The following is a 21,422-nucleotide window of genomic DNA, read 5'->3' on the forward strand; positions in this document are numbered from 1 at the left end:
CCTCGTCGTACTAGTTCTCCGCCTCTATCATCCTCACTTGTTTGCATCATCACAAGTAGTCGTTGTCGTCGTCCTCGACGAGCACATCTTCCTCTTTGGACGAGGAAGATGTGGAGGAGAGGATTATGCTGCTGATGCTGATCACCGCCAATATGATCAACGTGTCAATCCTGTCGAGAACATGCTGTTTTTTATGGTCCTCTCCCTCCTTCAAGGAGAGGGTTGTAACAACAACAAGAGCATCCTCCGCCTGCCCCACCAACGTCTTCGTCCCCCCCTCCTCCTCCTCCTCCTCCTCCTCCTCCTCCTCCTCCTCCTCCTCCTCCTCCTCCTTTGGTCACCACCACAGACTCAAAGAGAGTTTCTGCTGTGTCTCTGTTCGCCTCCTCGCCCGAGTAGGCGGCAGAGGCGACACGCAGGATGGTGTCGATGAATTCTTCCCAGGAGATGGAGCCTGAGCTGTTGGAGTCTGTGGGGGAGTCAGTGGAGAGACGTATGAAGACGATGCTGCTGCTGCTGATGATGCCGATGACGTCAGTGATGATGATGATGATGATGATGATGATGATGATGATGATGATGATGCCGATGACTTCAGTGATGATGATGATGATGATGATGATGATGATGATGATGATGACGATGATGGAGCAGGAGAAGAAGAAAGACATGGCGATGTTGAGGAAGAAAACAGGAGATTGAGGAGAAACTGATGGTGGCGCAGCAGCAGCAGCAGCAGCAGCAGCAGCAGCAGCAGCAGCAGTCGTGACAGGTTGAGGTCAAGGTCGTGAAGGACATGTCTCTAGATTCGAAACATACCGATGTTTCGGAATATCAGAGACATCGACTCGCGGCTGACGTTTCCTCCGAATTTCTCTTTGAAGACGTCGACCTGATATCGCAGTGAGCAAGGCAGCAAGAGAGAAGGGAATATCGAGAATCAGCTGCAAGAAGCTTGACGATAGGATCAAGGAGCGGGTTACGAGGATGAACGTAGCTGGGGGGTGTGGGAATGCGAGGCAGTGGAAGGGGAGTGGAGGGGAAGGGGGGGGGGGGTATGGGAGGAGGCGAGGGAGGGAAAAAGGAGGAGGAGTACCATGTCCTCAAACTCGAGGTCGTTCCCTCGGAGCAGGAACTCTTCCCTGAGCTCGGGCAAGTGATCGGCATCGATCATGAAGAGCGACATCAGCTTCTCTGCCTGCCGTGAGAGATCAAGGAAGGGGCGAGTAGCTCGATGGTTAGGAAGAGAAGGGGGGAGTGTGCAAGGGGAACGAGGAGGTTAGGATAGGCAGGTGAGAGAGAAGAGTCCTGGCAAAGGGATGAAGTTGTAGGATGTTTAGGAGAAAGAACAGGAGAGAGGGCAGACGTTGAGATGAAGTGGGAAGGAGGAGGAGGAGGAGGATCAGGAAAAGGAGGAGGAGGAGGAGGAGGAGACAAATATGATGATTATGATTATGATGATTATGATGATGACGACGACGACGACGACGATGATGATGATGATGATGATGATGAGGCGGAGGAGGAGGAGAAGGGTCACGAGCAAATGTAAATAAACCTCATTCTTGAACTGCTTCTTGTCCAGTACGATGTCGGTGATGTCCTGCATTGTCAAGTCATCTTTGCACCTGATCGCTTTTATCCTCACCATCTTTTCCTTCTCCACGTCAGGATTTTCTGCCAGAGGGCGAAGGAGCCTCAGGTAGTTCTGCTGCAAGTTGCTCTTGCTGATTCCTGATACCCGGATCCTCACGTTCAGCCGCTTGCCCGCCAGCTGAAGAGCTTTCTGATACAAGGCGAAGCCGATCCCAGGGCAATCTTGCAGAAGAGTGAGATGATAAGATGAACACGGGGATGAAACGAAAGTAGATGTAGATGTAGGTGAAGGTGATGAAGAGCAGCCGATGAGAATTTTGAGGGCAACGAAGACAGTGACAGTGATCATGAGGACGAGGAGGAGGGCAAGATAAGTTCTTACCATCCAAGTCCTGGAACGAGCGCATGACGGCTCGCAGAATGGAAGCGGCGTCATCCTTGTCGAGGAAGGGATACGGCATCGGACCGCAGTAGGTCAGGGGATGGTGAGGCCAAAAACTTGAGTGCCAGTGATCCCTGGGCTTCCTCTCGCGCGAGAAGACGATCCCAAACATCAGCCACATGCCCAACACCTGACGAGGGAACAGAGTAAGACTGAGACGAGGGTGAGTTTGTGAGTCAGCGCGGCACACGAGAGCGAGAGGAAGCTAGAGGGAGCGAAGAGGAAGAGGTCAAGAGAGGACTAGAGGGCTAGGGAGGATAGGAGTGTGAGAGCAGAGGAGATGGGAGCAGATGGAAGCGACTTTGTGTGTCTGACCTGATGGACCTCAAGGTAGTTTGTTTCTTTGTCGAAGGTAATCTGCAACTTGCGGTGATGTTCGAAGAGGTCCTGGCGGTAGAAAGCATCCTCCAGAATGAGTTGCAAGAGGTTGTTCCCAACCCGGAGCACTCTCAGAGCAAACTTGATCTTGATCTTGTTGTTCAGACCCAACATCGATGACGCCGACGCTGTACGGGAATACAAGAACCTTGAAACACTGCCCTCGCTCTTGTCAGCAAGGACGAAGTGGAAGCATGCTTTGATCCGATCGACCCGCTGGGACTTGAAGAAGGCGGAGGAGAGGAAGCTCTGATGCAGATCAAACCTGATGACCTCCCCCTGACTTGGTTCCAAACACTGCACTGGGTCTGACGATTTAGACGTGTACGTCATGTCCAGGGAGAGGCGTTGGAAGGGGGCAGAGTCAGACTCCATGTTGATGATGAGCACAGGGTTCAGGAGAGGCTCTTTGATGTAGATCTTCACTCGGTTCATCTCGTAGAACGAGGCGTCCTTCCCTTGCTCCAGCTCGAACTCAATCTCGCAGAAACTTGAGGAGGGAGCGAAGAGAATCTTAGATGGAGGAGGAGGAGGAGGAGGAGGCCCATCTACCGATCTCCTCCTCAAGCTCATCATTACCCTCCTCTTGTTGTTCACCTTGAGTCGACACTCCCCTCGTTCCCTTCCTCCCTTACTTCTACCACCTCCGCCATTTCAACGGCGAACGCCTGCCCAGGCCCTCTCAGGGTCTGATTGACGTTTTTTTTCAGTCACTGATAGAGACTTTCGTGGTTGGAGTAGCGGTTTTCGCTGCCTCCTTGGTTTCCTAGTATTTCATTGAGGCGGGGTTGTAGGCTTTATCCTCCCCCTCCTTTGTTTCCTCCGGTTTGCCCTTCTTTTTCAGTCCGACAATAAAAGATAGAGACAGGCTCCGGCGAACTGCCGCCCTGGCCGCAGCCCGGCGCCACCGGCCGGCCCGGCCCGGCAACCGACCTAGCAGAAGCTACTCCTCTCGTCGCCCACGGACGTTGGAGGCCCGGGTTCTGAGAATTCACCGGCCCGAGGCAGTGGACTCAAAAAGTGTCATAGTATGGTTTATGATGACAGGTGAAACGGTACAAAATCATACAAAACCCGCAAACTTGGAATGCCACATAGATGTCCGCGGCATCGCTCAGCTCAGGTCGTAACAAAGAATAAGAAGCATCAAGATCAACGGGGCGACTTGTTATCCAACAGTACTGGATCTGCTGCATCCAGATACTCCCGGTTATGTTGAGGGCCGGCACGCTTGTCAGGCGCGGCCGGAGTCAGCAGCCAAGGGGATCGCGTTCATCACGGGCGAAGCCTGAGGGTCTTTCTGCCAGTAGTAGTTCCCCCCTGAGATGGCTGTTACCTGCCAGCGGGTCAGACCTACTGGGCCCTCCACCTCCAAGGGAACCTTCTTGATGGCAGGCGTGTGCTTCTTGCCGTCTCCATATCTGCGGTAGAACATGTTGTCCGTGGGGGCGAGCATCGAGTGCAGGCCGAGCTTGAGCCCCTTGCCGATGAGCAGCCGGTGTCTCGGTTTGATCCGCTGCTCAAGGCTGTAGGCGAGAAGCTGGGGCGACGACACGAGCTGAGAAGAGGATCAGCACAGCTCGCAGCGCCAGGTGGGCGGTGGGCACCTGTTGGCGGATGACCTCCTCGTCCACCTTGATCTCTCGGACGAGGTAGTGGATCTTGGGCCGCAGGTTGTGCTCGATGCTCAGCCCAAGGAGGCTCGGGTACTTGGTCACGATGGCTCCAACTTGTGCCCGGGTCAGCCCAACCTCCTCCAGCAGGAAGCCAACAGTCGGCCTAAGGTTGCGGTCGACACTGCCAGGCGTCAGAGGTCACGTGGTCACGTGGCTGCTGAGGGCACCTGCATCCAACGATCTTGGGACACTTCTCAACGACGACTCCGATCTTCTCCTTGGGGATCCCGACCTCCTCTATCAAGTACTTGGCCTGCTCTGCCATCATTCCCCACACCAAGGTCGCATCCTCTGCCTTACCATGGGCCGGAGTTTCGTCTCCACGCTGTACCCCAAGATCTGAGGATGAGTAGACACGAGCTTGCCCATCCGTTCCCGCGGAATCCCGAGCTCTCCATGCAGGTAGGCGACCGTTGGCCTGAGGTTGTCCTGCGAGGAGGAGTAGATGGTCAGACTGAGAGAAGTTCTGACGATGTTTGAGCACCTTGATCTTGTAGGCGAGGATGTGCGGGAAGGATGCAATGGTCTTGCCAAGCCTGGACTTGGGGATCCCGACCTGGAGGGAGGGGTGAGCGAGGAGGAGCGCACGTGTCGTGTCACCTCCTTGACCAAGAAGTCGATGTGCATCCTGATGTTGTCATCGAGGGAGAGGCCGAAGAGCTGGGGGAAGGAGCTGAATATCTTGGACAGCTTCTCAGCGGGCACGTCAGCCCCGACCAGCAGGTACTGCATCATCGGGCGGAGGTTCAGGTCGACGCTAAGGCCCAGCAGGTGTGGGTAAGAGCAGATAACCCGCCCGATCTGCTCGCGGTTGATCCCTACCTCATCCCAAAGGTACTGGACCGTAGGCTTGAGGTTGTTCTCCAGGGAGTAAGACATGACCTTTGGATGCAGTTTGAGGATCCTGCTCATCTTTTCGATCGGGATTCCGATCTTCATCAGCCATTGGAACACAGGGCGCATCTGATTGTTCACGCAGCAGGAGAGGATGGAGGGGTATGCCAGCACAAGCTGCCCCAGGTCCTCTGCCTTGATCTTCATCTCGTTCCTGAAGAACCCGATAACCTCCGATGTCACTGTCCTGTGATCGGCGGCCAGGAGGCGAGGAGAGGTCTGAAGAATCTTCACTATCTCCTCGTGCTGGAGCTTCAGGTTTTCCATGTAGAACGCAATCCTGGGCTTCAGGTCGTACTCCACATCCAGGGAGAGGATGGAAGGGAAGCTGCTGCTCAGGGAGGTGATCTTGGTGGGTTCGATGCGCAATTCACGTTGCAGAAAGTCGACGATAGCCCTTGAGACATCGGCGTCGATGTTGAGCATTTCAGGATGAGCGTTGATCATGCTACAAATCTTCTCCCTCCCAATGTTCATCTCGTTCTTGAGGAAATCGATCGACAGCCTGACCTTGGACGCTGGCTTCGGCTCGCAGTGCCTGAGGTAGTTCTCAGCTATCCACGCTGCTCGGTCACTGTTCAGCATCAGGCAAGTTTCCAACAGAGTCTTCAGGTCTTTCTTGTACTGCACTTTGTCTATCACCTTGTGCTGAACTCCAACATCCCCGTCCACCTCCAGCCCTGGAATCGTGTGCAAGAAAGCTTTCAGCCTCATCAGCTGCTTCTCTCTCTCCCTCGTCATCTCTTCTCGAATCTGTACCTTCCACTGATCCTGCAACGAGGTCTCGGCAGCCGTGCCGTGGTGATCTTGAACGCTCGCAGCCTCCAAGGTCACCGTTCCTTCCATCTCCTGCCCAACCGCCTTGTCCTCACCATCCTCCTCGTTCCTCACCAGCGATTCAATCAGCGTCCTCAGCGTGACGAGCTGTCTTTCTCGCTCGGTCGCCAGCTCATTCCTGATCCTCAGCACCTCCAACTGGGTTTCGCTCTTCTTCAGGTCTACAAGGAACATCCGAGTCTGTGCTGCCGCCACTTCCATCGTGTCCTCCATGCCTTTCAGGTTCTCCCTTCCTAGCGTGATTTTTTCCTGCAGCTCTGCGATCCTTCTGCCCACCTTCAAGTTGGAAGCCTTCACAAACGCCTTCTCGGTGTCCAGCTGCTTCTCGATCCCCTCCACAACCTCCTTGTAGGCAAGGAACTGGTTCTTGCTGCTCTCCAGGTTCTTCTGCAGCTTCTGAATCTCGTTCCTCTGTAGAGAAGACGTCAGTGAGGGCCACACAAACCACGCCATGCGCACCTTGCCATTCAGAATCATCTTCTGCCCCTCTACATCGATGCGATAGTTGCTCCTCTGGCATATCAGCTCAAACTGAGACGTTCTTCCCTTTGTCTTCTCGTTCAACCATGCCCAGGTCTTGGTCATGTTGTTCTCTTCACGATGGGGTGCACTCATTGACACGCTCACCCTCCTTGTCCTTCCCAACATGCTCCAAACTGGAGCAAAGCATAACGATTCTGAATGCCTGGTGTCCGCTGGGATGACGGAGACGCCTATGAGGAGGCACACCATTGTAGCAAGTCGCATTGTGCTCTCAGCGAGAAGGAAGTGAAATTTACACGGGCAAATCCAGGAGCTCTTCCCTGCTACTTCACCGCATACACCTGGCCTAACCTCCCACCCTAATGAAAGGTTTCTAGCACTTTGCTTGAATGAGCTTGTTCCTACTGTCGCCCAGCCTTTCTCCTTCTGAACTTCTTGTCGTGTCCTTCTCCTCCTCCAGCACTCCTCTCCTCCCCTTTCAATCTTCTTCTTTCCCTCTCAAGCTCTTCCCCCCCTCAAGCTCTTCTATTGCCCCATTAACCACGAGCCCACACCCATCGCCACTTCCCCTGGTGATCAAGGGGTGGTTTCCCCAACCCCGTTATCTCAATACGAAAATATTCAGTCAAATATTTATGTAGTAGAATATCAAAATCATATTAGTCATAAGATTAAATTTTCTCAACCAAAGAAAAGTTTACTCGATTTTAGTACCCCCGCAGGAAAGATTCTGCGGGGTACTCTCAAGGACCAACGCCTCCGTCAAAAACTCGACCCGCCTCAGTGTCGCCCCACCCATTTGGGGTAGACTACCCTACCCTCCAAAAGGTCACCACCCCCGGGAACAATGCACAAGACCCCCACCCTTTCTCAGTTTCCCCCTGATTTCCCCACCCCCTCAGGCATCACACCCCCTTTAAATCCATCTAAAGGACCCCCATTTTTTAACAAAATCCTCTGGAAACGATTAGTATCGAGGGTGGGGTACTAGGACGTCTGTGTAGGGGTAGTCCTGATCACCACCCCTACATTTCATCGACAAGGCGTACATGTGGGCCCGCTCCAGCACAGGCAAATCCGTTAATTGTCGTTACGGTTCTGTCTCTTCACCGGCTCTGCTTGAGGTGTGGGGCATGCGGCGGGAGGGAGTAGCGGCTGTGCTGCTTGCCATGGCGGGGGCGATGCTTCTGCTGATGAGCACGAGAATGCGAGGAAACGAAATGAAGACATCAACAAGATCCGCGCTTGAAGACACCGAGATCGATAAGCTGACCATGGAGCACATAAAGATGTGCTGTTCTACGGTGAGATGTTGCTGGTAGCGCGAGGTGGGGATGAATCTGACGAGATCTGGTGCAGGTCCCATGGCCTTGCTGTCAGCACGAGTCTTGTTGTGATGCCTGGGAGGATGAAGGGCTGGATGAGGTGACACGAGCAATGGGGTTGTTACGAAGGAGTTAACTTGGTTTCCAGGTTGCGGACAAGTCTGTGCCAACAGTTCTGTATCAAATTCCCAAGAGACTGTTGAAACCAATTAGAATGGTGAACAACAACGTGTATAATTGAACACATGGTCAGACCATGTGAACACCACGTCACGAAACTCTCGATTATCCAGTGCATGAGCGCATAGTGTAGATTTGTCTCCAGCTTCTATTCCTTCTTTCTTACATAAACAATGATTTGCGTCAAAGATGCAGTCTGCAATGTTGCAGGAAGCATCAAGAGTTAGCAGGATGCTAAGAATGATGGATGAGCCAACTGGATCATTGAGCATCCTGACGCTGATAATGCTGTGGTCAGGAAGAGGGGATCGAACACATGCTGAACGTGTACCGCGCGATGAGATTCTTTGATGCGCAGAGCAGCCTCTTGGACCTGGACCGGCAGGAGTGAGGAGGCGAGGCGAGGGAAGGGCAGAAAGCACTCACAGCGCTTCTGTCCGCATCTCTCTGTATGACGTTCTTGGCCTCCATTTCCTCCTCGAGGTCAGCCTGCTCCATACGATGGGAGATGAGCGCGGCAACGATGCAGAGAGCAGGAGGACGAACCTGATCCACCTTCTGTCTTGCCTTCGTCTTGGAGACCACCTGAACATCAGAGCATCATCGCACGGCTGGGGAGGTCAAGTTACTACAGCGACCTTGGCGTCGTGCAGGCTGAAAGCCGTGTTGTATCTGGGGCGAGCAGCACAAGAGTAAGGAGGGAGCTGGCAAGAACGTAGCCTTGTTACTCTTTGAAGGTGTCGCCACGAGCTCTTCTTTCGATCAGTTCCTGCACTGTTCCTCCCATCCGCAAGTATCTGACCCATCAAACGTGTAAAGGACAGGAAAGCGGCGCTAGCGAGGTCAGCTGACTCCTACCGTCCCTCCCAATCGTTGGGAGCTCTTTCGGGTTTGAAAACGTAGACCCTCTTGTCCTGTCTTGCGCATGACTGATGTTCGCCTGGATACAACACAAGTGTACCTCCTCCTTTTCACCATGCGAGAAAGACACCAGCCCCATGCACTGTTCCACCACAAACACATTCAAGGAGACTTCTCGACACATCTGAAGAAAACCTCTGCTTCATCCTGCATCCACATGTGAGCACATGGCCAGCAACCAATCGAGTAGGATCTGACTTTTACGATGACGCGATGAATATAATCTGATGGAGGAAATTCGTGATACTCTTTCTCCCCTTCTTGGAACGATTGAAGGGTCTGAACTTGGTATCACAAAACAAACATCCCATGTGATGATTTTACATTTTGGACCCAAAGAATATATTGTTCGCGTTGAGCCTTCTCTTCTGCCTTCCGTTCTTCTTCAGCCTGTTCATTCATCGCAAAGGGCAAAATTACATGAGTAAAACGATCAAAGTGCTTCTGTTACTTACCTCCCGTCTCTTTCGTTTGGCTTCAGCCTCCTTCAAGCAACGGTATGAGCATGTTGTATATAGCCCCAAGGTTGACTTACTGCCGGAGTCGGAGCTCTTTGATCATTCTGGATGGATCCTAATATTGAACCTAGACCTCCAAGTTTTGCTCCCCCTCCTCCCTATCATGTAGCCGCTTGTTACACGATGGAATAAGGAAAAGCCGCAGGGTTTGGCTCAAACCTTTGAGTTCGCGCTCTTAGATTGAGATGGCTGATTTGCTTTAGGTTGATTTGTACTGCTGCCATCGGTCTTGGCCTTCTTCTTGACTACAAGCAACAAGTCAGCCTCAACATGAATGCCACAGCTCCCCTCTCGACCAGATTCTTGTACACTTTCCTCTTGCTGTTTGTCCTTGACCTGTGATGGGTTCTGAGGCACTTCTACAACCACACATGGAGTCAGCTTGTTCTGCAACAACCGGCAAGTGCATCAAAACCAAATTTCGGAGGTTCCCAGCTCTGTTCACCAGTCTTTGAGTTGAACCTGAAGTCAACATGAGGTAAGCTCACAAGTCTCACCCCTACCAATAATGCTTCTTCCAAGTGTTGGACCAGTGCTTGGACCAGCCGGGGGGCAGAATCTCCTCTCCTGACATGCTCCGTCCCTTCAGATGCTCGCCAATCCATGCATCGTCCTGACGAGAAATAATCATCCTTTGTGCATGGACTGAAAGGAGGGAAAAGAAGCAAGATGGAGAAGTTCTGAGAGAAATCTTCAAACAGTTTGATGTCCTTTCCTCCTCACTGAAACAATCCCTAGCACATCCTCAACAACCGCCGCCATACCCTCCCAACCTCGCATTCACAGCGTCGCCCTCCCTACCAGAACTCGAGTAACGAGGCCGAGGACGCCCCTTACTCCATATGTTCACTCAACTAAATAAAAGAGAGCCTGCACCAGAGCATCACTTAGAAATGACTAAGGGACATCAATTAGAACATGTCATTACGCTCTTCCCGTCTGCACTCGTCGCTCTATCAGTTAGCTATGAGCTATGCTCTACGAAGTCGGATCAGTCAGCCTGAAGGCTGCCAGACTCTACTGATGTCTCTCCCCTTTCAGTTTGTCTCCTCAGGTTCGCCTTGGCACTCCCCGCCACTTCATTGAGCTCGACTCGGCGATCGAAGCACACCTGTGATAGTCCACTTTCTGAAGAACAATTTAACCAGGAACTGCGACTCTCTGCTCTGCAGTCAGTGGTAGACAAGCATGTCTGTTTTGTCAATCGATCAACGTTGGGGTCTGAATCCTCCACACAAACATCCTTAATCCTTGTTGCTGAGAAGCGTTTTCAGGTTCGTGAGAAGAATTGATGCAACGATGTGTTAATGAAGAATTGATACAACGATGTGCCATTTAATGGCACGAGGCAGTTCATCATTGCAGACAAATTTTACTTATGCAGCCTTTGATTTACCAGTAATGCTAGTTCGACCTAACAAGAACATTTTTCAAGTTTGTATATCCAGCTTTGTTTCGGTTCATCAGAATCGTTCCCCATTCGAAGCAAAAGATCTACTGTACATGCCCATGATCTGGTCCATCCTGTAGCATACTCCCCGCTCCTCTTCTACCTCCTCCTCATCCACCGGAAAGCCGCAGTACCATGCACACCATTCTTCCTCCGCTTCCCTCCTCCTCCTCATCTCCTCGTCCTCGGACCCCGCACTCTCCTCCCCTGCGCTCTCCTCCTCCACGAGCTCCTCTAGATGCATCCTGTCCTCAGCCTCGCATGCCGGCTTCTGATCGGCTGCCGTATTGCGCGAGGGCCCCCGCGTACCTCCTGCCCGGCGGCCAGATCTCCACTTGCTCACCCCAAGAGCCTTGCAGGCGTTCTTGAAAGCCGTCAGTGAGATCCCGAGCTTCTCCGCTGCCTCGGACTGCCGCAGGTGCAGGAGACGGACGATGTCCGGGTAAGTGAGGGGGACGGCATGGTTCTTGTCCGACGGAGATGAGGCAGAGGGTCTCCGTCTCCGGGGGAAGATGAGGTGGTGGCGGAGGAGGGAGGAGGGAGGAGGGGGGTAGGCAGGGGAGGGGGAGGGGTCTTGGGAGGACTGGTCAAGGGAGGAAGGAGGCGGGGAGGGGAACATGGGCGAGGAAGGAGGAGGGAAGGAGGATGAGGTAGAAGACATGGGAGGAGAAGGAAACAGGAGGGGTGACCTGTGGAACAGGAGGCAAATCAATTGACGCGGTATCGTGACCATCGGTCAGGTATCGTGATATGCTGACAATACAAGTATTTACAAACGGTCCTTGATATGAAAGGTTTCGTGTTGAGCGAAAACGAACACAGCTTGTACAACCAAAAATACTGTGTACCGAGTTTTATTATTATTATTGAGAATTTCTATGTTGAGCATCGAATCTTGGAGAAGAATTGACCTCCACAACTCGGAACTGACGTCAGGATCAGGTGCTGATCACTTTCACTGCTTCGCTGGGTAGATGATATTTTGGCTACTCTCTGACAGCAGCAGACTGTCTGTAGCATGCAGTGGAACATGCAACAGTGACTTGGCAAGGCTCTACGAACTCGAGTACATGTTATCAGTGACATTGATAAACTTGTCTGTATTGTATCAGCTTGACCTCGCTCCACCCTCTATCCCGATACAGCTGCTCACCCCATTGTAAATCTCCATGATCTGGTCCATCCTGTAGCATACTCCCCGCTCCTCTTCTACCTCCTTCTCATCCACCGGAAAGCCGCAGTACCATGCACACCATTCTTCCTCCGCTTCCCTCCTCCTCCTGATCTCCTCGTCCTCGGACCCCGCACTCTCTTCCCCTGCGCTCTCCTCCTCCGAGAGCTCCTCTAGACGCATCCTGTCCTCAGCCTCGCATGCCGGCTTCTGATCGGCTGCCGTATTGCGCGAGGGCCCCCGCGTACCTCCTGCCCGGCGGCCTGATCTCCACTTGCTCACCCCAAGAGCCTTGCAGGCGTTCTTGAAAGCCGTCAGTGAGATCCCGAGCTTCTCCGCTGCCTCGGACTGCCGCAGGTGCAGGAGACGGACGATGTCCGGGTAAGTGAGGGGGACGGCATGGTTCTTGTCCGACGGAGATGAGGCAGAGGGTCTCCGTCTCCGGGGGAAGATGAGGTGGTGGCGGAGGAGGGAGGAGGGAGGAGGGGGGTAGGCAGGGGAGAGGGAGGGGTCTTGGGAGGACTGGACAAGGGAGGAAGGAGGCGGGGAGGGGAACATGGGTGGCAAAGGGGAAGCTGAGGATGGAGACCACTGGATGAAGTATGTATGAGGTATGGAACTTGCGCCTTCCTGTCGAAAGATATTCAGCACGTCATGGTGTAAAAATCCACACGGTACTTTCCGCCAAAGGATGTAATTTCACCTTCCATTGGGATGAAACGTTTCTCCTTGTTTGAAAAAGAGAGATTTCGTGGTATACATACCTGTAAGCCAGTACTGTTTTTGTTGTTGCGACGTGTGGGATATCCCAGAGCTCTTCAACTGCATCCCTTCGAGTGGTGGATGACAAATATAAAACTCAAATTCGGATCGAGCCGATCGCAGTCTCCGGACCATGGGAGTCAAAACTGCTTTATTTGCGTCGGTTCCATGTCACTCCAATGCTCCCGTCAAAACAATCATGGTTCCATTGTTTACTCAAAGTTAAGTTAAAATCAGTACGAGGACAATCAGGAGACTCCACTCAGTTACTTGAGAGCTCGGCCCGGAGTGCTCGGCCGGGCCGGGCCCTCACGCAGGACGCAAAGGCGATCTCCGACAATCGAGATCGCAGCGTTCTGATGGACCACTGGTCGTATTGTGGTACCCACCCACGGGTACGAAAATAGACGATAAGTACCCACCATTTGACCTTTGTGTACCCTATGAACGCATGTTCTGAGGACTACCCCAGTTACCCAAGAACCCCCTTCAGAAAGTCTTTCACCTTGGGGTTACGAATTGACTTCTCCCTGCTGCTATGGTGGCGGTAGAGGAGAAGTCACATGCTGACGAGGACGTTTCACCCACCTTCTCACTTGTCTTCTCTCACTCTCCTCCTCCACTGTCTCTGCCGTTTCATGGGATCTCTACTCCCTGTCAAAGGAGCTACCAGTACATCGCACTAGGGTATAGATGGACACCGAGCTCAAATGCAGAGTGCATGAGAAGGTAATCCTCGCTGTCATTAGTATGAATTTTTCATGTTTTGATTCGACAAGACTCTTGACCTGTTTGTTTGATAGCATGTTCTTCTGGCACAACGAGTCCTTGAATATTTGGTAAGTTTAAACTGCAACTTTAATATGCCCCACTCTATCCAATGTTGCAGATTATGCCGATGAGATTTATTTTTCATGTTGAGATGATCGAACTTCTTACTCTGACGATTCCATTCACAGGACACACGTCTTTGGAGCAATTCTTTTCACATTTCTCCTTATAGAGCTCTTTCTCCTACCCGGGGTTGTGGTGTTTCATTACCATTTGTCGGCTCAAGACGCAGTTGTGCTAGCCATTTATCTCTTTTCAGCCATTGTTTGCATGGTACTTAGCAGCATTTTCCATCTTTTCTCTAGCTCAGACGATGAGACGTACGAAAGAGTCTCGAAAGCTGACCAGAATGGAATCCTTGCGCTGATGTTGGGGTCAAATTTTCCCATGATCTACTATGGTTTTTACACATCCCTTCCTTTGCAAACATTCTATGCTGCTGGAAGTTTACTCATCATTCTATTTGCAAGGAGCAGGATCGTCAAGATCGAGTCAAGGGTGAGAACGACAACCAACAGCAAAGTTACAGACGTAGACTGACCTCTGCTCCTCAGAACCGAAGACTGGTCTTTTTCTTGCTTGTATGCGGCTTTGGTTGGCTCCAATTGCTGCATGACCTCGCGAACAGAGGGGGGTTACAATCGGCTGCTTGCCTCAAGGCTGCTTCTTTGTGGATCAAGTCCTTCTGCGTCTACGGGCTGGGACTTTTCTTTTATTGTAGCAAAGTGCCAGAGAGAATTTTCCCGGGGAGGTTTGCGACGGTCGGTACGAGGTAGATCTAGATGTGTTGATTGCACTGTTCTGCTGTCCACTGACTCTGTGATGGGTGGCGGTAGTCATCAGCTGTGGCATGTCTTCGTCGTCTTTGGGGCCTTTGTCCACCTTCAATCCTGTATCGAATACGGGATCCTGGCTGGGGCGATAGTGGACCAAACGAGCAGGGCATAACGTTTTGATCAGGTCGGCGCGTGCTATTGAGGAGAATGTGACTTGTACTTTAAGATTTTTTTTGTTTGCGAGTTGACAATCACGAAAGGGAAAGTGGATCATTTTACTGTAGAGTGGGCAAGGAGGACAGGTGGCTATCAATGAGAGAACACGAAGTGAGGTAGAAGGTTTTTTTGGCGTGGTTGCGTGTACTTTTATGAGTTTAATAGATCTTTGCATTTCAAATGTCAGTCTTTTTTCACATTGCATATCTTTATTGTCATCGTCAATAGTACATGTATGTATTTGACCATCCGTCCCTCATCCAATCACAGTGTCTATTGGTCCCTACCTCCAACTTGTATATACAGACAGAAAATAAGTGCAAACAAACTGTGACTCTAATCACTGTTTGAGTTCGCGGGTGACTATAAAAGAAGTAAACGGAATTGGTTTGAGTCATTTAAAGAATTAGTTTACAAGTGAAGTTCTAAACAGAAGGAAGTCGTCTCTTGCACGACTCACGATAAATCTGTGCGCCTCTTCTCTTCATGATCTCCACCCATTCATCACGGATCGTCTCGTGCCTGCAGTAGAAGTGCAGACAATCCGAACTTGGGGTCCTTTCGATGTTATCTTTGCAGAGAGATTTCAAGTGCTTCTCATCCGTTGTGATAACGAAGATGCAAGGAAATCCTTCGAAGACTCCAATGATAGTATCCTCCAACATGAAATTTCCCATCTCCAACATCTCTTTCCCTTTCGATCTCGTGAGGATCAGCCTTGATTTGTTCAACATCAACTCCAGCTTCATACCAGTTCTTGCTTGTAGGTTCTCCCTGAGCTCTAGCGTTCCACTCACAGACAATCTATTGTTGTCAAGGCTCAGTCTCGAGTTCTGGGGCCCGGCATTATGTGTTTGCGACTTGCGCACCGAATTATCAATTGGGAACTCACAATTATTATCCTTTAAGGAATCTGGGGCCTCCCGGCTCTTGCTCACACGAATGCCCTCATCTGACCTTGCAGAACACGGCGAGATGGCAAGCTTGTCAGACATGAAGTCGCGAAATCTTGTAGGAGACGTTTCTGGGGAGGAATAGGAGAGAAATGCATCTTGGATGGCGTTTCTCAACATCACCTGATGGTGATTCGCAAACGAGTCTCTGTAGCAGGTGTTACTGAAATCCTCTGGAATCCCAAGGACGTTGTCGTTGGGCTTTTCGATCTCAAAGCATCCTTGAAGGTATAGCCTGCTCTCTTCGACACTTCTCCTGCGCCCGATGCTTGATTTCGTATGCCTTACAGAACTGAGCAACGGAACAATCTGGGATTGCAGCTCTGGTTGTGTACTTCTAGGTGTTCGACTGACTTCCAGCATGATAATGCAGCAGCAGTTAGAGACACCACAGGTCGAAGACGGTGCAAGGGACTAGATGATGGGATCAAGATCAAGAGGGCGAGGCGGTGGAGGGGATAATGAGAATGAGGGAAGGCCAGGGGGAGGAGATCGCAGCCAGGAACGTCGAGGTCTGCGCAGAGTCTGGCACCTTTCTAGGAGAAGCAAGCAAGGGGTTCGAAGTTTTATTAGGAGGGGTGATACATGAATTGGTAGGGTCCAGAGTCTGATGTCAGGGTGCAAGTCGTTCAATGCAGTACCTTATTGAAGGTTAAAGAGGGGTCATATTGTGTACAGGTGGGTACTCTCGTCCACTTCGATGTTTAAGGGGGGTAGGGGTACTTTTGGTCTTTACTCCTTGAAGTCCGTGACCCACAAAGTAGGGTGGGGTACAAAATAGAGTCACGGCGATTCCGGGTTTAGGGCAGAGGATAGGGGTCAACGTGGTAGAAAGAAGGGGTGATAGAAGGGGTCTCAAGGGTATCAGGGGTGGCAGGGGTGGCAGAGGTAGGAACAAAATGGCAATGACAGTCAATCGCGCTAAAATTACATGTAGCCTGGCGAACTTCCACGGGGTGGGGGTTATCGCAGGTACGTACATTTGAGTGAAACGAAAAGGAAAGACAAGGGGTCGAAGGAAATTAGCCGATGTTGGTAGGTAGGGTGCTAAAAACTTGTCCTCGGCTCGTCACGGTTGCTGACTCTGTCTGGGGTGGGGTGAACAATCGAGGATGGTGGGGGTGGAGATGGTCCTTGCAAGAGAAAATTAGGTGCGCTGAGGGTCGGAGAGGTAGAAGGGGTACTCAAAAGGCTGCAGAAGGGGGTAGTCCATGAGGTTTGGCTTGCGGCTGGCAACTAGCTTGCAAAAAAACAAGATCAGGAACACAACGGACTGTAACGAGAAGTAACGGAGCGGTTGAAAGTCGGCCCGGTTTCGGGACGGTTGTAGAAGCCTCCAATGCTGGTTTTGTAGCAGGGATGGCGGAAGGAGGCGAAGTAGCGGAGGAAGGGAAGGAGGAGGGCAAGAGCTTTGACCAGGACGAGCTGCTCTACGAATTCATACGGTGAGATGAAGTGAAACATGAAAGCTTTTGTTGTCGGGCGTGACTTGAACTTGAGCCCTTATGACATTTTCCCTTTCCACACTCTACTGTACAAAGGGGAATTGCTTGTATGAGAAAACATGATTTTGGCTGTTGGTTGTAGCAAACATTTTGTTGAATTTCTTTGCTGATTCGATGACACAGTGACGACGGAGGGAAACCTGGCCATAGCCAAGTTTTGACTACCAAAGTTGTGTGCGAGATTCTTGCTCAACTGAACAGCAGCTGTCTCGTTTCTTATCTTTTGCAAGAGCTTATCAAGAACGGGATTACGCCGAAAGGTGATTGCGTACATGATCGTCGATTGGTCAGCGCTGCCTACAACAAGATGAAAGACGACCTCTCAGATATTCGAGGAGCAGACTCTTGCGCTTCACGGATTTTACGGGCAAGGAAACAGATGTTGACGTATGTGCTGTACACAGATCTGATCTGTCCGAGAGATGAGCTGTCTTTTTCAAGCGATGTGAAGCCCCAGGACATCAAACTCATCCTCACCGAGAAGGCATTGAGCTCCCTGGACATGTGGAATCGGGCTGCCGAGAACTTGATCCAGGGCCTCCCAGCTTCGAGCATGTGCGATACATTCTCCTTCCTGCGGGATCAAGCAGGGCAGTGTGTCCTCAGTGCGACGACTTACACCGTCCTGCTGCTAGAGTATCAAGTTCGACCCTTCGAGCCAAATTTCGTCAAGTCAGAGATCAACTCGATGTGCTCGGAGGCAGTTGCGCTTGCAACTCACCTGAAGCAGGAGAAGTTAGACGTTCTGATTGAGAGGAGCAACAAGCTCTTTTCCGGTGCTGCGATTTGTGCTCGCGTGTTGAGGGACTCGATCATGTCCGTACAATCAAGCATGAAATCCTCAACGGCACTAGATTCTGAAGAACAGATACAGGAGGAGGCTCAACGAGTCGCAGACATTTTGCATGCTGCCTCCTCAAATGTACTCTCATCAGCGAACTCAACCATACAGAAAGTCGATGGCTATCTGGATCGCGATTGCTCCATCTCTCATGGAAGTTCATCCCAACATCATGTTCATCATTCCGATCCACACAGTCTGGAACACTCGGCGTTGAATTCTCAAATTTCACCTGACGTCAGTTCTTTGCAGCATGCCCGTGATGGAGAGGAGGTCATAGCAGAGAGTACTTTCCAAGACGATCATGACGCAGTTGTCATCCCGTCTGTGCAACAGCCAGCTCAGAACCAAGATGGTATGCAGCAAGACTCTGATCGTCCAGTGGGTAAAAGCGATGAAGTCATCGAGCCCTCGATTGCTGACAACACTCCTCACCGAAGATGGAACGTCACTGTTGACGTCGCTCCTTTCAATCACACGAGGGAAGCTCAGAAATCTGCTGGCCATCCTTCAAACAAGAGTGTAGAGTGGAGGTTGAACGATGCTGGTCCACCGAAGCAGGTGCCCGTGCTGCACCCGATCTTTCTCAAATCAAGGAGCGGGAACAAAGCTCCTTACCAAGGTCGATATCAAGCCGGTATTGGGCTGAAGCAACAGATGCGAGGCATTGAAATTGATATCCACGTGTTAAGAAATCAGTTGAAGATGCTGGATAGAAAGCCCTTGCACATGATGAAGCTTTCGTCGCAGCAGGTGTTGTGTTGCCTTGTAGCCTTGTAGAGTCTTACCTATCGATCAAGCAGGAGGAAGTAGAATCCAAAGATCGCTTTCCACTGCTCCCTGTCGTGCATCGAGACAGTCTGCAAGATAATCGGCTTCGCGCAGCGACAGCGGGTGAGGAATGGAAGCCAAGCAAGTTGAAGAAGCTGTACTCTCTGTCCGAGTACGGGAAGACACCCGTGTCGTCGCCCCTGACGTCAATGCGCCCTCTCTCGCCTTTCGCGGATGCGATGAAACAACCTCCGTCTCCCTACGGTCAGCCGCTGTCGCCCTTTCCCCGACCCTCTTCTCCTTTCGGGGAGGCGTTCTTGCCGAAAGGGTCGCCCAAGTTCGGGAAGGGAGGGAAAGGGAGAGAAATGGAGCTGAGGTCGTTTCTCCATAGCAGAGACCAGCATGGGAGGCTTATGAAAGATGGCTCTCTCCTGCTCGCTTCGTTTCTGGACGTCGCCAAGAAGGATATGGATCAGAGCGCGAACGACGCCGCTGTGAAGATTCAGAGCTACTGGCGCCGGGTGAAGCAGCGGATGTCGTTTCATGACTCGGTGAAGATGACGGTGTCTATCCGAGCAATTTCCAAGTTTCTGAGCATGAAGCAAAGTGAGATCAACCTGATCTTTCGACGGGTGAACGACGTCGAGCTCATCACTCAAAAACTCAACGACGAGATGCAGCGAACTGCCGAGCGGGTGGCTGAGATGGACAGGCGAGAGCAGCTGGAGTGTGAGAAAGCAGACAAACAGGCTGAGCTGGAGCTTAAAGAGCTGGAGGAGGCAGAGCGAATAGCAAAGCAAGGAGCGTTGGAGGCAGAGGCTGCACAGTCGCGCATGGAGAGGGAGAGGGATGAGATGCTCGCATGGAAGGCCAAGGTGGATCGCTATCAGGCCTCATACGAGGCCACAAAGAACGAACTTCAGATCAAGGATGATGACGAGGAGTTTCTACGACAGAACCATCAGTTTGTTCATCGAGAGAAGAAACAGTGGATGAACATCAAGAACCGATATGAGCGCGAGAAGGAGACGTTTGAAACCTCCTACCATGAGCTGATGCAGAAGCGCGAGGCGAATGATCACGCAATGCTCAAGGCAGCGAGGGAGCGGGTGGAGTGGCAGGAGGCGCGGCAGGAAGCTCTCAGGGAGCGAGAGGAGATTCAGAAGTTCCACCGGCTGAGGTTCTTTGTGAACCCCAAGACTTCAGTCAAAGAAAGATTCCGTGCCATCGCTGGGATGTCGGTCGATTGCCCTCGCTATCTTCACGCTACTACCAAGAAGAGCGGGGAGGTCTCTTACAGCGGGATGCTCTACGCTGACAAAGACAACACCTTCTCCGGAGAGTTCACAGTGGTGAAGGCCATGCCAGACTCCGACGTCGTCGAGGCGTTTGAGATGCACAAGAACGACAAGGAGCTGCTGACGGTCGCGGGCATGGGCAGGGCGCTAGGGAGGCTGGGAAGGAAGTTCGACCAGCACGAGTGCGAGAGGATGATGGGGCGCTTCTCTCAGTCACAGGCGGGGCTGGCGCTTGACAACTTCCGATGTCTCTGCGACCATTTCGTCGGGCTGGAGCTGCCGCACGGGCTCGGGGTGGAGAGGTTTGCCGACGGGAGCAAGTACGAGGGGGAGGTGTACGAGGACAAGCGCTCAGGGATCGGGATGTACAGCACGAGCGACAACTTCTGGTACCTGGGGGGCTGGCACCTCGGAGTTCGCCATGGGCGAGGGCTGGAGGGGAAGGTGACGAGTGGAGGGATCCTGGTGCCAGTAGCCTTGATCCATTGCCACAAGGGGAAGCGAACTAAAGTCGAGAGGTTCGACCCGAAGAAGCCTCACCACCGGACCACCATCCGCTCCATGTCGACCATCGTCGAGCTGGCGCGCAAGAGAGCGACGAAGGCGCAGCGGGAGGTGATACAGGAAGCTCACAGGTCAGAGCGCAGGAGGTGGGGCCACCAATACTCCAGCGAGTTCATCCAGAAGCTTGCGAGCTGCAGGACGGAGTACGAGAACTTCGTGTGGGAGATATGAGGAAAGAGGATGGGCTGGACGCGGCAGTTTGATCCTATGATTGTATTTTGTTAGCACGGAGGAACGAAAGGAAATCATTCAACAAGAGCAGATTCCTTTCAAAGTTGATGATCTCATCTCCTGTACTCCTCCACTTCTTTCCCCGATGACTCGTCTGCCTCTGCTCTTCGAATTTCTCCGCGTTCACCTTGTCAAATAGCCATGGAAGGCCATGGACGGACTCCGCCTCCTCCTCGTCCTCGAACATTTTGTCGCCTCTGTTGCTCTCCTGCTTGATCCCGATGGCAACCACCAGACGTTCCAATGTCACCACGACAATCTGATCAGCAGGTTGTAACGAAGCAGAGTCCGTAAACTCCACGCGCTTCTTTGATACCCTCGAGCGCAGCCCGAGAAAGCATCCCACCCGATTGTTCTCCTCATCGTCCTCCTCCTCCTGTCCCTGACTGTTGGTCACCTCCTTCCTCCTCTTCTTCGTCCTGTTCAGTCGTTCGCTGTCCGTCTTCTTCACACTGAATCCGCTCACCAGCACGCGATTGTTCCCCTCCGCCAGAGTCTCCACGAGGCCTCGAAGAAGCGCGTCCGACGGCCCCTTCCTCGGGCCCAAGGGCTTCGCCACCTTTGCAGTTGAGTCCATGACGACAAGATCGTCTTCCTGCATGTCCACCCAGACCTGTCAAGCACGTCATGACCAGAACAGAGAGAGAGAGGGAGAGAGGGAGAGAGAGAGGGAGAGGGAGAGAGAGAGAGGGAGAGAGAGAGAGGGAGAGGGAGAGAGAGAGAGAGAGAGAGAGAGGGAGGGAGGGAGGGAGGGAGGGAGGGGAGGGAGGGGAGGGAGGGGAGGGGAGGGAGGGAGGAGGAGG

General features: G+C 52.1%; 8 protein-coding genes across 8 annotated transcripts in view; 3 read left to right on the forward strand and 5 right to left on the reverse strand.

Annotated features, from left to right (window-relative positions):
• The window catches only part of GUITHDRAFT_142247 (hypothetical protein), a gene marked incomplete at both ends in the record, with an annotated part of 8,958 nt that extends 5,889 nt beyond the window's left edge, over positions 1-3,069 (reverse strand). The window contains 9 exons of the mRNA XM_005828010.1: positions 54-250; positions 342-469; positions 820-892; positions 1,097-1,198; positions 1,559-1,603; positions 1,649-1,818; positions 1,979-2,168; positions 2,354-2,906; positions 3,014-3,069. Coding sequence (XP_005828067.1) covers positions 54-250; positions 342-469; positions 820-892; positions 1,097-1,198; positions 1,559-1,603; positions 1,649-1,818; positions 1,979-2,168; positions 2,354-2,906; positions 3,014-3,069 — 1,514 coding nt within the window. The remainder of the gene's footprint in view (positions 1-53; positions 251-341; positions 470-819; positions 893-1,096; positions 1,199-1,558; positions 1,604-1,648; positions 1,819-1,978; positions 2,169-2,353; positions 2,907-3,013) is intronic.
• Positions 3,070-3,438: 369 nt separating this feature from the next.
• GUITHDRAFT_153917 (hypothetical protein) lies at positions 3,439-4,752 on the reverse strand. Its single transcript, XM_005828011.1, has 7 exons — positions 4,693-4,752; positions 4,577-4,648; positions 4,393-4,521; positions 4,260-4,345; positions 4,024-4,213; positions 3,798-3,974; positions 3,439-3,752 (listed from the first exon to the last, which is right to left on the reverse strand). Exons 1-7 carry the CDS (start codon positions 4,717-4,719, stop codon positions 3,651-3,653), a joined length of 783 nt encoding a protein of 260 aa, XP_005828068.1. The 5' UTR covers positions 4,720-4,752; the 3' UTR covers positions 3,439-3,650.
• A 1,213-nt stretch (positions 4,753-5,965) lies between these two features.
• On the reverse strand, positions 5,966-6,799 carry GUITHDRAFT_153918 (hypothetical protein; the record flags this gene model as incomplete). Its single annotated transcript, XM_005828012.1, has 2 exons — positions 6,283-6,799; positions 5,966-6,234 (listed from the first exon to the last, which is right to left on the reverse strand). Coding segments are annotated over exons 1-2 (391 nt in total), but the record flags the coding sequence as incomplete, so codon positions are not given.
• A 640-nt stretch (positions 6,800-7,439) lies between these two features.
• On the forward strand, positions 7,440-7,872 carry GUITHDRAFT_112823 (hypothetical protein; the record flags this gene model as incomplete). Its single annotated transcript, XM_005828013.1, has 3 exons — positions 7,440-7,610; positions 7,666-7,731; positions 7,780-7,872. The coding sequence occupies 3 exons, from the start codon at positions 7,440-7,442 to the stop codon at positions 7,870-7,872; spliced, it is 330 nt and encodes a 109-aa protein (XP_005828070.1).
• Positions 7,873-8,686: 814 nt separating this feature from the next.
• GUITHDRAFT_153919 (hypothetical protein) lies at positions 8,687-9,350 on the reverse strand. Its single transcript, XM_005828014.1, has 7 exons — positions 9,268-9,350; positions 9,188-9,217; positions 9,057-9,122; positions 8,931-9,011; positions 8,868-8,879; positions 8,773-8,814; positions 8,687-8,725 (listed from the first exon to the last, which is right to left on the reverse strand). Exons 1-4 carry the CDS (start codon positions 9,291-9,293, stop codon positions 8,933-8,935), a joined length of 201 nt encoding a protein of 66 aa, XP_005828071.1. The 5' UTR covers positions 9,294-9,350; the 3' UTR covers positions 8,687-8,725; positions 8,773-8,814; positions 8,868-8,879; positions 8,931-8,932.
• Positions 9,351-13,383: 4,033 nt separating this feature from the next.
• Positions 13,384-14,412, forward strand: GUITHDRAFT_74991 (hypothetical protein; the record flags this gene model as incomplete). The annotated part of the gene is made up of 4 exons (XM_005828015.1): positions 13,384-13,472; positions 13,593-13,955; positions 13,994-14,236; positions 14,301-14,412. The coding sequence occupies 4 exons, from the start codon at positions 13,384-13,386 to the stop codon at positions 14,410-14,412; spliced, it is 807 nt and encodes a 268-aa protein (XP_005828072.1).
• Positions 14,413-14,840: 428 nt separating this feature from the next.
• Positions 14,841-15,223, reverse strand: GUITHDRAFT_153920 (hypothetical protein). The gene has a single exon (XM_005828016.1). The coding sequence runs from the start codon at positions 15,203-15,205 to the stop codon at positions 14,882-14,884; it is 324 nt and encodes a 107-aa protein (XP_005828073.1). The 5' UTR covers positions 15,206-15,223; the 3' UTR covers positions 14,841-14,881.
• Positions 15,224-18,976: 3,753 nt separating this feature from the next.
• The window catches only part of GUITHDRAFT_153921 (hypothetical protein), a 2,768-nt gene continuing 322 nt past the window's right edge, over positions 18,977-21,422 (forward strand). Inside the window, exon 1 of the mRNA XM_005828017.1 lies at positions 18,977-21,232. Coding sequence (XP_005828074.1) covers positions 18,994-20,559 — 1,566 coding nt within the window. The 5' untranslated portion in view covers positions 18,977-18,993 and the 3' untranslated portion in view covers positions 20,560-21,232. The remainder of the gene's footprint in view (positions 21,233-21,422) is intronic.

This window comes from Guillardia theta, assembly GCF_000315625.1.
Source record: "Guillardia theta CCMP2712 unplaced genomic scaffold GUITHscaffold_62, whole genome shotgun sequence".
Lineage (NCBI taxonomy): Eukaryota > Cryptophyceae > Pyrenomonadales > Geminigeraceae > Guillardia > Guillardia theta.

Excerpts from the sequence above, each read along its gene's own strand:
- GUITHDRAFT_153920 (XM_005828016.1), bottom strand. The coding sequence starts at position 15,205 with ATGAAGCTGGAGTTGATGTTGAACAAATCAAGGCTGATCCTCACGAGA.
- GUITHDRAFT_153919 (XM_005828014.1), bottom strand. The coding sequence starts at position 9,293 with ATGATCAAAGAGCTCCGACTCCGGCA. Across the intron at positions 9,218-9,267 it reads AAAGAGCTCCGACTCCGGCA|GAGGCTGAAGCCAAACGAAA; the intron begins GTAAGTCAACCT and ends CGTTGCTTGAAG. Across the intron at positions 9,123-9,187 it reads CCAAACGAAAGAGACGGGAG|GCTGAAGAAGAACGGAAGGC; the intron begins GTAAGTAACAGA and ends ATGAATGAACAG.
- GUITHDRAFT_153917 (XM_005828011.1), bottom strand. The coding sequence starts at position 4,719 with ATGCACATCGACTTCTTGGTCAAGGAG. Across the intron at positions 4,346-4,392 it reads AGACGAAACTCCGGCCCATG|GCCAAGTACTTGATAGAGGA; the intron begins GTAAGGCAGAGG and ends ATGGCAGAGCAG. Across the intron at positions 4,214-4,259 it reads CCCAAGATCGTTGGATGCAG|TGTCGACCGCAACCTTAGGC; the intron begins GTGCCCTCAGCA and ends GACGCCTGGCAG.